Source organism: Rhodotorula toruloides (genome assembly GCF_000320785.1).
Source record: "Rhodotorula toruloides NP11 unplaced genomic scaffold Scaffold21, whole genome shotgun sequence".
Taxonomy (NCBI): domain Eukaryota; kingdom Fungi; phylum Basidiomycota; class Microbotryomycetes; order Sporidiobolales; family Sporidiobolaceae; genus Rhodotorula; species Rhodotorula toruloides.
The window spans coordinates 1-17,430 of record NW_015622981.1 but is presented as its reverse complement, the minus strand read 5'-3'; the positions used below and the strand labels follow the sequence as shown (position 1 = coordinate 17,430).

At 62.5% G+C, this 17,430-nt stretch overlaps 8 protein-coding genes and 1 pseudogene across 9 annotated transcripts; 4 read left to right on the top strand and 5 right to left on the bottom strand.

The window, feature by feature from the left end:
- Positions 1 to 27: 27 nt before the first annotated feature.
- RHTO_03469 (mitochondrial inner membrane translocase complex, subunit Tim17/22) lies at positions 28 to 708 on the top strand (the record flags this gene model as incomplete). The annotated part of the gene is made up of 2 exons (XM_016417139.1): positions 28 to 283; positions 410 to 708. 2 exons carry the CDS (start codon positions 28 to 30, stop codon positions 706 to 708), a joined length of 555 nt encoding a protein of 184 aa, XP_016271352.1.
- Positions 709 to 1,026: 318 nt separating this feature from the next.
- On the top strand, positions 1,027 to 2,102 carry RHTO_03468 (50S ribosomal protein l1; the record flags this gene model as incomplete). Its single annotated transcript, XM_016417138.1, has 4 exons — positions 1,027 to 1,278; positions 1,349 to 1,790; positions 1,853 to 1,984; positions 2,038 to 2,102. The coding sequence occupies 4 exons, from the start codon at positions 1,027 to 1,029 to the stop codon at positions 2,100 to 2,102; spliced, it is 891 nt and encodes a 296-aa protein (XP_016271351.1).
- Positions 2,103 to 2,187: 85 nt separating this feature from the next.
- RHTO_03467 (DUF985 and Cupin, RmlC-type domain protein) lies at positions 2,188 to 3,102 on the bottom strand (the record flags this gene model as incomplete). The annotated part of the gene is made up of 6 exons (XM_016417137.1): positions 2,188 to 2,303; positions 2,364 to 2,616; positions 2,682 to 2,695; positions 2,756 to 2,830; positions 2,905 to 2,973; positions 3,042 to 3,102. The coding sequence occupies 6 exons, from the start codon at positions 3,100 to 3,102 to the stop codon at positions 2,188 to 2,190; spliced, it is 588 nt and encodes a 195-aa protein (XP_016271350.1).
- A 271-nt stretch (positions 3,103 to 3,373) lies between these two features.
- Positions 3,374 to 4,915, bottom strand: RHTO_03466 (uncharacterized protein; the record flags this gene model as incomplete). The annotated part of the gene is made up of 4 exons (XM_016417136.1): positions 3,374 to 3,714; positions 3,773 to 3,843; positions 3,910 to 4,360; positions 4,426 to 4,915. 4 exons carry the CDS (start codon positions 4,913 to 4,915, stop codon positions 3,374 to 3,376), a joined length of 1,353 nt encoding a protein of 450 aa, XP_016271349.1.
- Positions 4,916 to 5,452: 537 nt separating this feature from the next.
- Positions 5,453 to 7,395, bottom strand: RHTO_03465 (uncharacterized protein; the record flags this gene model as incomplete). The annotated part of the gene is made up of 3 exons (XM_016417135.1): positions 5,453 to 5,691; positions 5,752 to 6,242; positions 6,338 to 7,395. 3 exons carry the CDS (start codon positions 7,393 to 7,395, stop codon positions 5,453 to 5,455), a joined length of 1,788 nt encoding a protein of 595 aa, XP_016271348.1.
- A 638-nt stretch (positions 7,396 to 8,033) lies between these two features.
- Positions 8,034 to 11,666, bottom strand: RHTO_03464 (uncharacterized protein; the record flags this gene model as incomplete). Its single annotated transcript, XM_016417134.1, has 4 exons — positions 8,034 to 10,232; positions 10,299 to 10,796; positions 10,882 to 11,500; positions 11,623 to 11,666. The coding sequence occupies 4 exons, from the start codon at positions 11,664 to 11,666 to the stop codon at positions 8,034 to 8,036; spliced, it is 3,360 nt and encodes a 1,119-aa protein (XP_016271347.1).
- A 776-nt stretch (positions 11,667 to 12,442) lies between these two features.
- RHTO_03463 (cation diffusion facilitator) lies at positions 12,443 to 14,251 on the bottom strand (the record flags this gene model as incomplete). The annotated part of the gene is made up of 5 exons (XM_016417133.1): positions 12,443 to 12,532; positions 12,596 to 12,834; positions 12,932 to 13,031; positions 13,096 to 13,662; positions 13,736 to 14,251. 5 exons carry the CDS (start codon positions 14,249 to 14,251, stop codon positions 12,443 to 12,445), a joined length of 1,512 nt encoding a protein of 503 aa, XP_016271346.1.
- Positions 14,252 to 14,622: 371 nt separating this feature from the next.
- Positions 14,623 to 16,965, top strand: RHTO_03462 (uncharacterized protein; the record flags this gene model as incomplete). The annotated part of the gene is made up of 3 exons (XM_016417132.1): positions 14,623 to 15,040; positions 15,125 to 15,488; positions 15,555 to 16,965. 3 exons carry the CDS (start codon positions 14,623 to 14,625, stop codon positions 16,963 to 16,965), a joined length of 2,193 nt encoding a protein of 730 aa, XP_016271345.1.
- Positions 16,966 to 17,195: 230 nt separating this feature from the next.
- On the top strand, positions 17,196 to 17,430 carry RHTO_03461 (hypothetical protein; annotated as a pseudogene; the record flags this gene model as incomplete). Its single annotated transcript has 2 exons — positions 17,196 to 17,271; positions 17,335 to 17,430.

Sequence of the window (17,430 nt, the reverse complement as noted above, 5' to 3'; positions counted from 1 at the left end):
TCCCCCCAGCGCGCGCAGGTTGCCACGATGTCGAAGCAGTACGAGCAACTCCGGGAAACGCAGGACATCGTCCTCCCGCCCCGGTCATACCTCCCGCCGCTCGAGCCGACCCAGCTCCCCAAGGCCTACCACCCCGACTCGCCCGTCGCGCGCGCCGCAGAGGGCGCCATATTCGGCGGCGGTGTTGGACTGTTCTCTTCGTCGGTTGCGAACGCGCTGCAGACGCACAACAAGGGCGCAATGGGTGTCTTCACGCGGACTGGCTGGATGATCCCCGTCTTCGGTACGTACCGGTCCTCGACGGCCGTGCTTGCGGTGTGAGGGAAACAGAAGTATTCCTGAGCACCGTGGAGAGCTGGCCAGGCTTGGTCTGTCGCTCGCAAGTCCGCTCACTCTTCCTCGCCCACAGGCACTGTCGGCGCAACACTCGGCTTCACCAACGCAGCGGTTGCCAACGCCATCGAGTCGCACGACAATGGCGTTGCGGGCGCGGCGGGCGGCGCAGCAGCCGGCTTCTTCCTCGGCCTCTACCACCGCTCTCTCCCCGCCGCCTTCGGCCTCGCGCTCTTCACCGGCGCGATCTACGGCACGATCGACCTCGTTGGTGGTTTTGGCGCAGATGCAGGAAGGAGGGGAGCGTTGTCTCGGCCGGAGCGGGAGCAGGACCGCCTGTCCTACCTCAAGAAGCGGGACTCGATGGACGCATGAGAGGGGGCGGAAGGCTGTATGTTGGGGAGAGAAGGACTTCCTCTTTGCATTCGCGGTGCTGTGTACCTCTTTGAGCGCCGGAATGTACTAGATTCCTGCTGTTCTTGTCGGTTTGCGTGGGAGACGAGGAGGAGGGTGTCGCTCGAAGTCGCTCGCCTGGGTTGTTCGGCTGGTCCAGTCTGCTCAGCAGCTGCTGTGAGCACTTTCTACGTCGCCCAAACCGCCTCTGCGCGAGTTGCAAGCGCGCTCGACGACTCCACCTCCGCGCTTTCCTCCTCGCGCTGGTCGACCCTCTCGACGCCGCTCTCACCGCTCACGATGGCTTCGCGGCGTGCGCAAGCTCTGCTGGCATCCTCACGGGCCCAGCTCGTGCCCTCGACATCCTCCCGCGCGGCGGCCTCATCCTCCCGCGCCTTCGCGACCACCGCACCCGCAGAGAAGGCCCGCGTCTACTCGGCGCTGCACAAGGTGACGCTCGAGCGGAAACGGAGGGCAGAAATGGGACAGGGTGCGCATGCGGACCGGAGCAAGATCCGGCTGCCGCTTGACGAGGCAGCGAAGGTGTTGCAGGTCCGTCCTCATCGCTACATCTTGACAATCCAGGCTCGCACCGGCTGACCGGGTGCTTTGGGACGCTCAGGCATGGACACCACTCCAGCCGAACCTCTCCTACGACATCAATGTCCAGGTCAAGCCCACTGGCACCATCCAGCTCAACGCCATTCGAGGTCGTGCCTTCCTCCCTCACTCATGCGCCAATTCGACCAAGCACGAGGTCATCGTCGTCTTTGCATCGGGCAAGCAGGCCGAGGCGGCGCGACAGGCCGGCGCAGACATCGTCGGCGGACAAGAACTCGTCGACGATATCCTCCTCGGAAAGATCAGCCCCGACAAGCTCATCACCACCAACGAGCTCCTCCCGCTCTTCCAACGGAACCCGACTCTGGCGCGGACGCTCGGTCCGAGGGGTCTGATGCCTAGTGTCAAGCGTGGGACGGTCACGGAGGATGTCGTCCAGGCGATCCAGGAGGCGCGAGGAGGTTTGGACTGGAAGGGTGACTCGAGGGGCGTCGTGCGAGCGGGTGTGTTACCTTCAATCTCGGCACGGAGCCCTTTCATCGCTGACGAGGGACGAGTCTTGCAGTCGTTGGCCGCCTGCACTTCAACCCCGACCAACTGGCGGAGAACGTGCACACGTTGCTCGCTTCGGTCTCGGACGTGGCTATCGGCGGAACTGGGTCAAACAAGGGCGGGTCTGTGCAGCGGCAGAGGCGACGTGCGTCTCGTTCCATCACGCCTCTGAAGCGACCCGCTGACACCACTGCGCAGCCGGCATCACTCGTGTCATGCTCACCTCGACTTCAGGACCGGCCATCGAGCTCGCGGACGCATAGATACCACTCCTAACTTGCAATCGATACGCACAGCAACTCGTTCTAAAGGGGGTCCTGAGACGTCTGTTCTGTTCCGTCGCCTCGCTCAATCTTCCCTAACGTACGGCAAGAGCTTCTGGACGCCATCAGCTTGCTCGTCACCGTTGAAGAGCGACAGGAGCTCTTGCTTGCTCAAGAACTTGTGGTCTCCGAAGTCGAATCCTGCGCGCTGAGTATCAGCGCAGGCGCTCTCGAGCGCACACGTGAACGTGAGCGGCGCACCTGGCACGACCACCTCGGAGATCAAGCAGCCAGTATGCTCCTTATCCTCCTCGCCAACCTTCAGATCCTCCTCTGGGATCTCACTTGCTTTCCACCATCCACCCTCGACGAACAACTGCCGTACTTCGCCCTTGGACGCGTCGGAGCCCATCACGACGTGCTTGATCTCGGGCTCAGCGCCGGTGGGACTGTTGGGAGGAAGGGGCTTGACGAGGGTGTACAGAGCGCGACCAGCGTGAAGCGCGTGGAAGGTCTGCGCAGCGAATGCGTCAGCCTCGAAGCCGCCAGGATCAGCGGGAGGAAGTCGTCAAGACGAACCACAGACTTGTTCACTGCGAGGAGCGCATAGTTCAGTCGTGCAAGTCGCGCGAGGAAGCAAGCATTCTATTTACTGTGCATCTTGCCTTTCGGCGAGTCGGGTGTCAAAAGGTAGTAGATTTGCGTCGCGAGGTTTCGCTGCTTTCCATCTGTGTGCGAGAAACGGGGAGATCAACCTCTGCGCTGAGAAGAGAATGCAGCGGGAACGGCGTCGCAAGCTTACCCGCGAACTCAGAGGCGATCTTCTGGTCCGTTCGAACAGTTTCTGCGAAGAAGCCGCCCTCGGGATGTGCTGTGTGCGGCGAGAGAAGCGGGATAAGCTGCTGACGGGACGAAGCGAAGCGAGCTATCGCGGCGCACGCTGGAGCTTGAGCGAGGCGATTAGGCTTGCGTTGCCTTCCAGATAGGGGTAGTCTGGCATTGAGAGTCGTAGCGAGCGGGTAGCGTAGTCTAGAAGTGGTGAACGGAAGGAGGTCAAGAGGAAGTGATGAGAATGGGCAAAGTGGGCAAGCAGCTCGGGACGGGCAGAGCGTACGATCATCACTTGAAGAACAAGAAGGACGAGTCGCTGCCGCGGAGGAAGCGCAAAGGCGAAGCGAGGAGGAGGTAAAGAGCGAGAAGTGCAAACGGGCGCACGCTCACCAAAGTCACCCGCTCGAACAAGCAGCAACGCGATTGCGACCAGTCAGACTCTAGAACACCGTTCCGTCGGCCACATACTTGAACGGAGGACCGCCCGTCTCCGGCCTCAGCTTCTTCGCAATCTCGCGACCGCCCTTCCACGTGCTGGACTCGAGGACTTGCGGGAGCGAGAGGTTGACGCCGAGCTTCTTGTTGATGCCGTCGTGCAGCCGGTCAAGCATGCAGATCGTGACTGCGCGCATCTCGACCATCGCGGAGTGAGAAGGCGGGAAGGGAGGCAGGTCGAGGAGAGAGGGGTAGTCTGAGGACGATGATGGGACGGGAAGGTCGAAGGACTTGAGCATAGCGGGGATGTTCGGGCGGAGGAGGTTGAAGTCGATCAAGAGGCCGCCTGCGAATACAGCCGTGAGTTGCGAACAAGGTGCACGCGGAGTTCGATGAGAACGCACCGTTCCGGTATTCGGGGAGACCAGTCATCGCCTCCTTGCCAATGAAGGACCAGCCGAGCAACGTCTCCATGCTGCGAGCCAAAGTCAGCGGGCGAGTTTGGGAAGAGCGCAGCGAGTAAAGGTCCAGCGAGACTCACACTTCGATGAGCGAGTACGTCAGCCATTGGCTCAGCTTGTGGAAGCTGACAAGCTCGTCACCCTCCTTTCCACCGAGCTTCTTGAGACAGTCGACTGGCCAGACGTCGCCCAGACTGACGCCATCAATCTTCGTTCGCGTAGCCGGCCAGACACCGCTCAAGCCTGACACAACGACCTCCCACATAGTGTCCATCTTCACCGCAATCTTGCTGCCGAGCACAGGCGACGGAAGCATCTGAGACGACGAGTGCGAGAGGAGGTAGTCGACGAGATGACCGGGTCGGGAGACGCCGGACTGAGTAAAGTAGCTGGAGCTGGCAGAGTCGGTCAAGACGGTTCCGAGTCGGATGAGCAGCTGCGCTCGACCGTCGATGCCGGTCATAGGATTCGACTCCGAGACTTGCATGGCGGACGCAATGTCGTCGGCCTTGATCTTCGACAGGCCGACAGCTGGGCTCAACGAGGTCCTAAGGTCAGCACGCTGAACTTTGAGACATAGGAATGAGCGTGCGCACCGTCAACCTGATGCGGCTGTCCCGCCTCGCTGCTGAACATGCCCTGCTCGAACATCTCGAGACTTCCGACGGCGAGACCTTCGCTCCGAGCGATCGGTTCTCCACCATCCTTTGGCCTGTACTTCCAGTCGTTGCCCGCGCCTGCGTCCATGAGAACGCTGACGACCATGAGGTCAACGAGTCGCCGAGCCTTTTCCAGCGGCGCGACGTTCTCCTTGTCCCACGCAGCGAGAAGCGGGTCGACGCGGTTGCCGACAAAGTGACGCCATCGGCCGTGGGGAGGGATCGAGTCGTAGTTGGTGCCGAAGTCGCGCGTGATGAGGCCGCAGACGAAGTCGATAATTTCCGGTTCGCGAGAGAGGTCGAGCGACCAATAGTCAAGCTTGTCCTCCTGAGCGAGCGCGAAGACGCGCGAACAGCGTTCACGGATCGAAGGAAGAGATCGCAGGTACGAGGCGAGGTTGCCTGAAGGCGGAGTCGCGGAGGTCATGTCGAGGGGAAGGTGCGGAGTCGAGTTGAGCAGAAGGAGGATGACCTGCACGAGGCAGCTACGTGTCAGTACTACGCTTCTGTTACTCGTGCCCTACTTCGAGCCTGCAGATGAGCCGTTGTCCCGTCAGTCCATCCTCCTCATCCTCGACCGGTCTGCGCGGTCGTGCGAAACGCCGTCGCAGCGGGCCGCACCGCGAGTCCACGAGCAGCGTTCTCCCCGCCTGATAATCTGCTGCGACCCTCACAGTCGTGTCTGGGGAGGGCGCCGCGCTGGTAGATGGAGATGTGGGGCGCAGGAGGAGAGGGGAGGAGAGGAAGCGCAGAGACGCACAGGGCGGCACAGAGCTTCAAGCAGAGCAAGCGAAGCGAGAGTCACAACCAGTCCAAGCGAGATCTGAGCGAAGCGAACGACAAGAAACAGAAGAAGCGCACACGGGCGAGTTGCGCGGGTCGCCCGCTCGCTGAGTGCGCACAATGCGATACGTTCCAGGACGACAAGGCAAGTCTACGCAGTGTCGTATGGCGACGCTGTTGATCAGAAAGGGAAGGCATTATTGGTCGACTTGCGAGGAGGGGGAGGAGCGGATGGTGAAACGACGGTCTTTGGCGGAGTCGATGGTACTGCCGAGGTCGCTTGCGCAGTCGCCGTGCCGAGAAGAGTGATACTGTCCGGACGTGTTGACGATGTTTCCCACGGCGTGATTCCAGAAACCGGCAAGGAGGTCGAGGTGATCGCGTTGTTTGAGATTGCTACCGCGGCCGGCGCAAATATCGCTGGAACCGTGAGGCACGTCAGCGTACACACGCAGGAGAGGCTTGGGGGCGAAGGCGCACATTGTCGCGAGGCGAAGAGGCGCTCCCGCGATACGAGTATCTGCTTGTCGCGTTTCTCTTCGGCCAGCCGATCCGCTTCCGCCTCCCAGCGCCCGATCCCGGCAAGAAGACGCTTCGTGGCCCTGAGGATGACCGCCGCGTCATTCGGCCACGTCGGCCACTCTGGCTCCTTCTCCCCCGCTGCAAGCGCCTCCTCCTTGTCCGACCGTTCCGTCCACCGTATCCAAGCGCTACGGCGCTCGTCGTAGACGACCTCCTTCTCCTCGTGAAGGTATTGCGCCAGGTCGCGAGCGAATCCTACCGGCGTGGTCCGCGAGAGGATCCGGTCCGCCTCGCTATGGTACTCATCGCTGATGATGCGCTCGTCAGCCTTGGAGGCATCGTAGCGAGGACAGACCCGCGAGTACGGTATATCGCGAGCCTTCCACCAGATCTTCCGGACCTCTTCGCTCGTAGCGTCCCAGGTCCAGCCGACGTCTTTCCATTGTTGCCTTCGACGACGAGCTTCGCATCCTCGATCGAGCGATAGGCGAGGAGAAAGGTGGCGGTAAAGTCGCAGTATTCGCCTTCCTCGTCCTCTCAGTACTCCTCCTCAAAGTGCGCAGAGCGCATAATCGCGAGAGGCCGCCGAGCGAGACGGTGCTGGTTGCGGTAGAGGAAGCGGAGCAGGAGCTCCTTAATGACCGACGTCGAAAGGCCGTCGAACGCGACAGTGACGAACTTGTCAACGAGAGCGGTCGGGAGCGGGTCGGTGCCCTTCTCGGCGGCATTCGGAGGAAAGGGGCTAAAGACAGGGAAGGACGGCGGCGGGCGGAAAAGAAACTGGTGATCCGCCTCGTCCTTTGGGACACTCATGTTTTGCGTGAGAGCTCGCGAGAGGAGAGGGTTTGGCGCGATGACGAGTGCAGGTCGGGCCGGAACAGTCGGAGGAGGAGAGGATTGGCGGCGACTTGAGCGGTAGAGGAGGTCGACCGGGAACTCGACAACGGGCCTTGCAGCCTTAGGTTTGGGCGACGGCTCAGGCGGAGTGCCCGTCGTGCCTACGCCGGGAAGACCGAAAGGCAGCGGTTCGTGGTCGATGGCTGGGTTTGCGTCGACTGGTGCTGAGGACTTCTTCTTGCGAAACGACAGGCCGGAGAGAATGCTGGCGATTTTGGGCTGAGGGGGAGGTGGTGTAGGTGTAGGCGTCGGATTCAGAGCGACGACGGCTGCTCGAGAGCGTTTCGAAGCGCTTGAGGGAGACCCTGAAAGCGAAGCCTTCCTCTTCCTGACTTCCTTCGGCGCCTTGCCCTTCTTTGGCAGCGTGAACACCTCGACTTCTTCATCGTCGTCGTCCAGCGTGAGAACCTCGGTTGCCTCCTTCTTGACCGCACCAAGGTCCTCAACGCTCGCTCCTCCTGCAAGAGCGGTCACCCCAGCGTCGACCACCTCCTGCTTGACTGCGACGACCGGCTTCTCCTCCGCCTCAAGCTTCTGCTTCTCCCGCTCAAGCCATGCAGCCCTGCGGCGAACAAATTCGACCCTCGCACGCTCTTCAACGAGGGGAGACGCCTCAGGGTGGAACTGAACGAGGGCGAGCTGGGTCGACGAGAGGGCTGCTAGATCATCGAGAGGGAAGGCAAGACTGTGTTTGTGCAGCTCCATGCCGTCACAGGTGGTCGCGCGTCGAGAAGCGATGAGGATGGAGGGCTGTGCTGAGGAGGGGGTTGAGCGATGCTGGCGGCCGGAGCGGGGGAGGGAGGAGACATACTGAGTACCAGCGCCGCGAGCAGGTTCTTCCAAGCGGAGCGAAGCAATAGCGAGGGAGAGCGCGGCGGATGAACAAAGGCAAAGAGGAAGAAAGGCAGCGCGCGACAGGTCTGTCGCGCGATGCCAAGAGCGATGCAGACTGGCTAAGAGACGCGTTGCAAAGAGCGTGAAGGGGAGTATGACTGCGGACGATGCGAGGACAACCACAGAAACGAGAAGGACTTCAATCCGTAAGCGAGAGTGTCCGCGAGCTGACCGTAAGACGATGCGACGAAGGGTCCAAGGCAGGATGCGAGGCGGACGGCAGGAAGAGGAAGACGGTACGGCAGTGGGCGAAAGTCATAACGGGGCGAGGTGATTAAGCGAAGGAAGGTAAGTCGAGAGGCGTGTTCGAGGCTGGGCTGCGAGGTGATCCGGCGTCGCCGCGCCGCTGAACGAGTGTCCGTGTAAGAGGAGGCGATGCGAATGCGGAGGGAAGAGTGGGAAGCCGAGGGCAAGTGTCGGTACGAAGGATCGGGGGAAGGGCTTGACGCTCACGCGTATGTCGCGTACGGCTTCTGGTGGGCGAGCATACCAGCCTGACCGTTCGCCTGGGGCTGTCCAGCAGTTCCGAGCGACTGGCCGCGAGGCGGCTTCTTGAGAAGCCCGTTCGCTGCTGGCGGTGGGAGGACCGGCAGAACCTTGTCGTCCGTCGGGTAGCCGTTCGACTGGGCCTTCGAGCTCAGCGACGATGCAGGAGGAGCTGTCGGCGTCGACTTGGCCCTGCCGCGAATGCTGCCGTACGACGAGAAGAGCGAGGCGAATGCGCCTTTCTTGTGCTGAGGCGACATCTCGCCAGCGCTCGGGAAGGCGGCTTGGCCGCGAGGTGGAAGAGTCGAGGCGGACGAGCTGAGGCTGGCGAACGTGGCGGAAGAGTCGGACGAGTTGGCGCTGGGCGGGGCGGTCGCTTGTTGCGGGACCCGAGGCGAGGGGTTCACGGCGCGAATGCCCTGCTGAGCGACTTGCGGCGAGGCCGGTTGAGATGCTGAAGAGGCTTCGCGCGAGGGGTAGATCGCTTGGGAGGGGTGGAAAAAGGAGGCGTCGTCCTTCTTCGGCCTGGCAGGCGGTGCCGCGGGTGCCATCGCACCCTTCGGAGGCGGCGGCGCCATCGCAGCGCTTGGAGCCGGTGCGTTCGACAGGCGCGGCTTGCGGCCGAAGAAGCCGCTTCCTCCGCCACCTGTGCGCTCCTTGACAAGCTTGGCGTCGCTCTTCGAGCTCGTGCTGGATCCGAGCGCCGCTTTTGACCTCTGCTCCTGCTCCTGCTCCTGCTGTCGCTCGCCTATCCGCTTCAGCATACGCTCCTTCTCCCGAGCTGCCTCGCCCTCCGCGCCCTGTCGTACCGAAGTCGTGGAAGACGGGGTCGGGCTCGCTTTTCGCCCGCTCGGCGTATCCGACTGAGCGCTATTCCGCTGCGATGACGCTGAACCGCCACCGAAACCGCCAAACAGAAGCCCGAAGCCGCTCTTGCGCCGTTTGACTTGGACTGGAGGTGCGAGAGACTCGTCGGCGGCGGGTTCCGATCGTGCGGTGGCGGCGGGAGAAGCGGTGGAGGATGTGGCACGCAACGAAGAGGCGAGCGTGGCCTGCTGCGCTGAAGGCGGCTGGGGGAGGGGAACGGGAGGCGGAAGACGGCTTGGAGGACTGGTCATTGTCGGCGAGTTGTCCAGCGGGAGAGGGGCGAGAGGCGGTTCACCCTGTGCTGGGGCAGGGAAAGCGGAGCGAGTAGGCGAGACTGAAGCGGGGAGAGGGACGTTGGCGGGAAGAGCGGTGCGAGAGGCGAGACGAGGCGGAATGGTGGAAAGAGACGGCGGATGAGGCGGGTGGCCGTTCGCAGACGCGGCCGAGGCGGTAGGTGGAGGAGTGAGGGAAGGCGAAGGAATTGCGGGCGGAGGTTCGAGGGTGGCAGAGCGCGAAGGAGGCGGGCGAGCGGGACGCGACGGTGCTGCCGCCTGTTCCAGCCCTGGACTAGGCGGCCCAACAGGCGTACCGAGCGCACTCCCCGCAGGGCTCCTCTTCTCGCTGCTGTTCTGCCTCGAGCCAGACTTGGGGCGCTGCGCCGACTGCGGTGCCTGCGCGGCCGCCCTAAGCTGGTCCGTCGAAACGCCCATCGCACGCAACGTCGCTTCGCTCGGCAAGTTCGGGCTAGGCGGCATGGTCGGCGTAGGGGCGAAGCCGTTCGGCGACACGCCACGACGAGGACTGCTGCTACCGGCTCCGTACCGCCCAGCCTGCATCGAGATCTGCGACGAGCTCTTGCTCGCGGGTATCGAGCCCTCGATCTCTTCACTCGGCGACGTCGACGAGCCGAGTCCGAGCGCAGCCTCGCTGCTCGAGCGGAACCACCCAAGTCCCTTCCTGCCGCCTCTCCGCGCCGACGCCGTCCCCGACACGCCCGCCGCAGACATGATGCTGGGCGGCCTCGTGCTCTCGCCACTCCGTCTCCGCATCCCGCCGAGTCCGCCAAACCCGCCAAGCGTCGACGAGAGCGAGCTGGTCGACTTGCTCGCCGGACCGGACGAGTCGTAGCGAGAAATCTTGCCCTTCGCCGCCGCCTTTGCGCGCTCCTTCTCGAGCGCCTTCTGCGCCTTCATCGTACGCTGGTAGAGCTTCGAGTTGAGGTAGTCGGCGTCTGTGGGAACGCCGGGGATGTCGGACTGAGGCTGTCGTTTCGAGGTGGACGCGACAGACATGGCCTGTACCCGGATCCCTCATGTCAGCACAGGCTCCTCGAGAATAAGGAGCAGAGAGGAGAAAAGCACATCCGCATCGATCTCGCCCGACAACTTGCTCCGCCCGTACGCCTGCCTCGGACTCGCATATCCATTCGGCGCCGCAAGCAGCCCATTCCGCACCTGCGACCTGTTGTGCCCCATTCCCTGCTCGCCAGCACTCGAAGCGCGGGGTTTCAGCCACGGCTGAGCGCCGGGCGCGAATGAGCCTTCGGGAGCGGGCGAGAGGGAGGGAGTCGTAGGAAGGGATGAGGTGCTCGATGTTGAAGGGTAGGGAGACAGGGATGGCGTAGAAGAGACGGCTGGGGAGCCGATGTAGCTGGCGCGGACAGACGAGCGGGCGGGTGAAGTGATTCCTGCCGCGAGTCCCGCTTGTGAGGCCGAGAGCGCGAGGTCGTAGGGCGAGGCGTCGTTCGTCAGGTTGAAGCCGAACGGGTCGAGCATCGAGACGCCTGGCGGTAGTCGTGACAGGCGGCGGCTGTCGACCGAGGGCGCAGTGACGGGTGAAGCATCGAGCAGTCGCGAGTACTGCATGTATCGAGGGGAGGGGGATGTCAGCTTGCGCGACGAGGGCCGGAGGAGCGAATCGCGCCTCGGTCAGAGCTGTACGCACCCTGTTGACCGCATCCAAAGGCCTCTCCCACGCGTACGGATCCGCATAGCCCTTGGCCCGCTCGGGCTCGTCAAGGAGCTGCTCCTGCGCGGACTCGTTCAAGTCCGCCCCGCCGTACGCGCGCCTCATTCCCCCGGTCTCTGCGACTGTCGAGCGAGCACTGGCTGCTGGTCCGGCTGAACCGGAGGAGACGTGCGTCGATCGTCCTGCAAGCTCGACCCGCGCGAGTCGCGCCTGTTCGCCGAGGCTGGAGGACGAGGACGCGCGCGAGTGGGTTTGCCGAGGCGAGTGTGAACCTGAAGACGCGCTCGAGGTCGACGTGCGCCGGCTGGAGAACGGTAGCCGCGGTGCTTCGAGAGGCGAGTACTCGGCGCTGTTGTGGGCCGGTCGGACGAGAGTCGCGAGGTCGATGGGCGGCGCGAGCTCTGCCTTCCGCGCGTACTGCTGGCTGGACCTGCGTGGCGCGCTCGGCGGCGGGAGCGACGTCGTGTCGAGTGAGAGGGATCGAGCGGGTGGTGTGTGGGTCGTGGGAGGAGGCGAGGAAGAGCCGGAGTTGCCGCAGGGCGCTTCAGCGGACGCGTCTGTCGTTACCGCGCGCTCCGTCAAGCTGTCCGGTGTCCTGTGCGAGCGCGAAAGCGAGTTGAGCGAGACCAGCGGGAGGCGGTGAGCGGTGAGCGCCAGAGGTTCGACCTCGCCCTCGCTCCTGGCGGGCTGGGTGGGTTTGTAGAGAGTTATACGCACGCTGTATGTCCTTCGAGCGCGCTCTCGTCGTCGCCCGCCGTCATCGTCGCCGTCTAACAGCGGCGTCACCTGGTTCGCTCGTTGCGAACGAGGCGGGAGTGGAAGCGGGACCGTCCTCGGGACAGCAGAGCTACCTAGAACTCTGGCAGCGACACAACCAGCTTCACCAGCTCGACGAACGACGAACGGGCGAAGGCAGCGGGACGGACGACGCTTTTCTCTCGCGGAGTGCGGATTGCTCGGCTGCGATGCACAGTGCGGGGCCAGCAGCGAAAGCTCGAGATGATCGACAGCGATGTTTGCATCTCGGCAGGCGAACCGCGACAGTCGCAGCAAGGAAGAGCGCAGTACGAGGCAGGGAGCCTGCTTCGGATTAACTTGACGCGGTCGATACACTCGTCGAGGAGACCTGTTCGTCCTGGGAGACGACGACGAAGCAAATGCAGAGCCGGCCGAACAGACGAACGCGGAGCCATGCACCCTTGCGATCCACTGAGACTCGAGGGGAAGTCGAGCATCGTCGACCGAGCGGTCGAAGTGGGACCCGCTCGCCAAGAGAAAAGCGAGGAATCTCCGTTCGATGCCAGAGAACGCAGAGCGCATGCGAGACGGAGGAAGGAAGCGCTGGACTGTCCCGGCTGTAAGCAGGCCGACCTTCCCAATCGCTCATAGTTCCGTCGTGAGCTGAAGAGATGCTGTGTCGACAACACGGACTGGTTACATGGAGCCGTCCGAGACCAGCTACGGACGACGATGCGAATGCAAGCGAGAGGACGACAGGCGAGGCGGCGAATCGAGTCGAGGCGAAGGGTTCGACGCCTCATCGCTCGAGGTGGCCTGAGTGCGGATTGACGGTGCAGTCGACGTGAACAAAGGCGCGCTCAATCCCGCTGAGCTGCTCAATGGCGTACTGCGGGGATGAAGGAGCGTCAGCGACTGCGTGTAGCGAGGAGAGGGAGAGTCTCGAACGCACCTGGCACGCCTCTCCGAGGTTGTGCGACGCCGTCAAGCTCGTGCTCGCCGGCAAGACGATATCCACCTCACACACCATACCCTCGCCGGAATAGTACAAGCTAAGGTGCTGGATAGCCTCGACGAGCGGCGAGAAGCGAGTGAGGAGATAGGCGATGCGCTGGTGTTCTTGCGGAGGTGCGCGGCGACCGGTCAGCTTGCGGACGTTGTCGAGGAGCGTGCCGACCCATTCGACAATGACTGCGAAGGGCGGGTCGAGCGCGTCAGCAAAGGGGATTTCGTGAGGTATCTGAGCTACGAGGCTTCTCCTGATGGGGTGATGGGATTGCGAACGCACTGTAGAGCGAGAGGAGGGCACCTCCCATCGCGTCGAGGTAGCGGAAGCCGATGAGCTGGCCAGCAAAGGGGAAGAGAATCGAGAAGAAGTTGAACACGATCTACGCCGGCGTTGATAAGTCAGTCTGGGAGATCAGGGCCAAGAGACCAGCACTGAGGACACACGTCGTTCTCCGCATCCTGCTGCAGAGCTTCGACGGACGCGCTCTTGATAGCTCGGCAGCTGAGCCAGACTCCCGCCTTGATGACAATCGTTGACCCCATGACGAGGAGTGCAACGAGCGGCAGGCGGGTGAACTCGAGATTTTTGTCGAAGAGGCGGTTGACGGACTCGATAAAGACTTGAAGGAATGACGAAGTCATGAAGACCGAGAAGATGAGCACGCCGAGCGGTTCCATCTTGCGCTTGCCGGTAGGGTAGATGTACGACGACTTCCAGTCGCGGTGTTCAATGTAGCGACTCGTGCCGAAGATAATGACGGTCGAGAGGAGGTCCATAGCCGAGTCGACGGTCGAGGCAATGAGAGACATCGAGTGCGAAAGGAAGACGACGGCGATCTTCGCGATGATGAGGAGGATGTTGATGGCGAGGTTGAAGTCGATGGCCCACTTGACGGCCGCGCGATGGTCGTCTTGCTTCTCCGAGCTGTGCTGGCCGATCGGCAGAAGCTCGCCCGTGGCAGCCTTGGCTCGCGCGTTGTCGAGGATCTCGTCAACCTCGATGAAGGCGTCCTGCGTGCAAAAACTTGTTAGCAAACCGTCAGAACGACGGAACGGGAAGAAGGAGAGGAAGACGCCGACGCACGAGTTGCTCATTCTGCCGCTCGTAGAACTTCCGCACCTTCTTCGGCATCTTCTTCAGCTCCTCATCCGTCTTGCGGAACTTCTCGTACTCGCCAGCGCGGTCGTCGATCAAGCCCGTGAGGCGGAGGATCGACTCGGTCCGCTTGAACGGCGCCCCCTCGTTCAACGTCAAGTAGTTCCCGTGCGGACTTCCCAGCGTTCCGTATCCGTTCTGCGGCAGCGTCCGTCTCCGCTTTGGCGTCCCCCTCGCGCTTCTTCCGTTCGCGAGCAGAGCGTCATTCTCGCTCTCGCCGCCGGTCGACTCGAGCGCCGACTCCTCGTCGAGGTCGCACAGGTGGTGCGAGGGCGGCGTGCGGGTGCCTTCGTCGTGCGAGTAGCGGCGGTAGGAGAGGTGCGTCGTCAGGGGAGGAGGATGGTGGGGAGAAGCAGGGACTGCGCGTTCCCTCGAGGTCGAACAGGACGCTGGGGACGACTCTGCCTCTTCGTGAAGAACGAATGTCGGTTTCTGAGCCTTCATCGAGCCAGCACGAACCCGGAGAAGCGGTTGAGGTGGGTGGTCGAGGACGAGGGATCGGCTGTTCACTGATGAGGCGGTCTCCATCTCGCTCGCTCTCGCCAGACGGGTCGTTAGTGCTGCTTCAGAGCTATTCTTCCGCTGATCGACGAGACACGACCATCTCACAGCGTTTCAAGCGGCGCCTATCGCAGTGTCGACTGTTTTCCTCCCTCGCCTCGTCATCGCCCTCCCTCCCTCCCTTGCGGCAGGCGACATCGCTTCGACGCGCTGAGCGGCACGTACGATCTTCCAGACGACTGTCGTGCACAAGCCGCTGCAGCGCCCGCCTCTTCACGCTCGCTTCCAATCTCGTCCTCGTCTCCCCCATCCTCATGGCAAACGCTCCTCCTCACAAGCGAGGGCGCACTTCGTCATCTCCTCCTCTCCCTACCTCCCGCCTTCAAGGCTCGACAGTCGACACCCAGTTCTACTCTCTCGACTCGTCGGAAGACATCTCGCCCAAAGGCCTTCAGTATCTTGTCGAAAACCACCGGCACAATGGCAACCCAAGGACCGCGTATCAGACCTCGCTATACATGGACTACTGGGGGAAACCGAACGGAGCTGTGACGAACGGCGTCCTGCATTTGGCATACTCGCCCGACATCGAAAACGACGATGCAGCGGATCCTGTACGTCCGGATATACTGCGAGCGGAGTACGAGCGGATCAGCGCCGTCGTCGATTGGACTGTCGAACAGCGCGGACGATCAGGAGCAGCGCTGGTAATCTATGGGCAACCTGGATCCGGTGAGTCGCAGCTCTCGTTCTCAATCGCACCGCCGAAGTCCTCCGGCACGCAGTCGTGCTTACACGCTCACTTGCGTGCAACAGGAAAGTCGCGAGGTTTGAGGGTTGAGCGCGGGCGCCTGTGGGAGGCGCGTCGCCCATGCATCGTTACCGAGACGAAGCGGACGACCTTCGACTACTACTGCGATGCCGGACCCTTTTTCGACATCCCGCTCGAGCTGCTTCCTCACCTTCGCTTCCTGCGTCCAACGGTTGCGCTGGTGGACGCGAGTCTCAACGGCACGGTGGACTTGCAGGACGAGTTCGCCGACCGCCTGATCCCCAAGCTCGTCCTCCTCTTCTCCACGTCGCCGAGGCTTCCCCGTTGGCTCAAGCTGGCGACCCGCGTTCATCCGACTTTGCATTGGACGATACAAGGCTGGCCAGACGAAGAAATCGAAGCCCTCGAGTGCGTCGTGGCTCTTCGCCCTTTCTTCTCGCCTTGACTGAACGTGTCCTCCTCCGCCTGGCGCAGGAAGCTGCTCGATAGCACGTCGTCGTCACCGTTGTCCTGGCAGGACTCTCCCAAGGCGTATCTGCAGCGCACAAGCACTCAGGAAACGCACCTTCCTCCCCTGGAGGAGGTCATTCCCCCTCCTGCATCCGACGCTCTCGCCGCCCAGCTGCAGAAGAGGCTACCGATTAAGCCTGTCACCGACAAGGACGAACCTAAACCTCCGCCTTCGGCGTTCCTTCCAGGCGAGCCTACCTATTACCAACTACCTCCCGGTCTCCCAACTACCGGCCCCGCCTACACCTTCCGCGAGGCGGTCTACCTCCTTGGACGCTCAGTCCGCGTGCCGGTGGAAAAGGTGCAGCAGCTGAGGAGCGAGAAGTCTAGTCCGCCCGAGTGCCGACTCGAAGACCTCCACGACGGCCTTCCCCACTTCCAAGGGATCTTCAGCAGCCTCATCAACATCGACACGAGAACGGGCAGGGACGACGACCCTGTGCGGCCTGCCCCGGCCGACGATATCTCTTATCTGGAGATGCGCGCGAAGGAGCTCAAGATCGGCGACGAGTATCAGAAGAAGGGCTTTCACACGATTTTCACCGAGTTCCCGACTCCCGACGTTCCTCGACCCTCGCTCCAGTTTCCGAACTCGATCGTCAAGCCCGCCTCGGCACCATTGGAGCTCTTCGTGCGAAGGAAGCTCGAGGAGTTTGCGATCGTCGAACTCGCACGACACGCTCGGTCTTTCGTCCACCACCCGATCGTGCACGGGATCACTCACGAGGTGTACTCGGCTCGTATCATGGAGCTCTGCGGCGCTCTCGCCGTTCTCGCCGACGGATCAGCCTTCTCGGTTCCTCGGTTGTCGCGCGTCCCCCTCGTTCTCCCGCTCGTCAAGGTAACCGCCAACATCGAAGAAAACGAAGGGGACGTTGCGGAGGCTGTCGCCAAGTTCGACTACGCAGGCATCTCTCAGCAAAAACCGGCGTTTCCCCTCGACGAATCCTTCGCCTCAACTGATTCGGCTCTCCCGCGCCTCGCCTCGGGCCTCTACATCCCCCGGCCCGGGTTCCCGGCCCTTGATGGTGTCGCCGTGTACTACGAGGACGACGGGCACCTCGTCGTACTCGCTCTCCAGATGACCGTCAGCAGCCGCCACACCGTCAAGCTCAGCGGGATTTTGTCCCTCTACACTGCTCTCGGTCCGTACGCCGAACTTGCCGACTTTCGCTTCGCATTCGTCGTTCCCGACATCGACAAGGGCCTCACGCTCATCAAGCCCCATCGTGCGGCACTCCCGCCGTCCACAGTCATCGAGCGCTCGAGGCGCAGCAGCCGCAAGGATGCCTCGAGTCCATTCACATGGTCTCGCGCATACATCGTCATCGACCCGAACCATCCCCCGGACGAAGGCCAGCCAGCGGCACAGTAAACTTCCGACTCGTCTCTCGCCACAGCCGCGCTTTCCCTCCCTTCTCTCACGGTCTCTCTCCTTCTACATCTTCGATTCTTTTCTGTATTTTTCGCGTTCCTGCGAACGTTGCAGCGCATGCAATCGGAACTGGCCGAGCGCCTGGCAACCTTCCGTCGTCTCTGGTCCCGACGTCTCTCCCTCTTCTTCGCCAGCTTGTTTCGGCCTAGTGAGCCCTGCTAGACAATGCTATGAGTGCGGACAACTACACCATCGAGTCCCGCGTGCAGCTGAACGACGGCGAGACGTACCCCCGCTTTGGACTCGGCAAGTCTCCTGGTCGCAAGCTCCCGTGGGGCGCGCGAAGCTTACCAAAGCGTCTCTTGACAGGCGTTTACGTCACTGAGCCGGGCGCAGAGACCTACAATGCGGTGACTTGGGCTCTCGAGGTACGTTCGCTCGCATCATCTCCTCGAAGCGATGAAG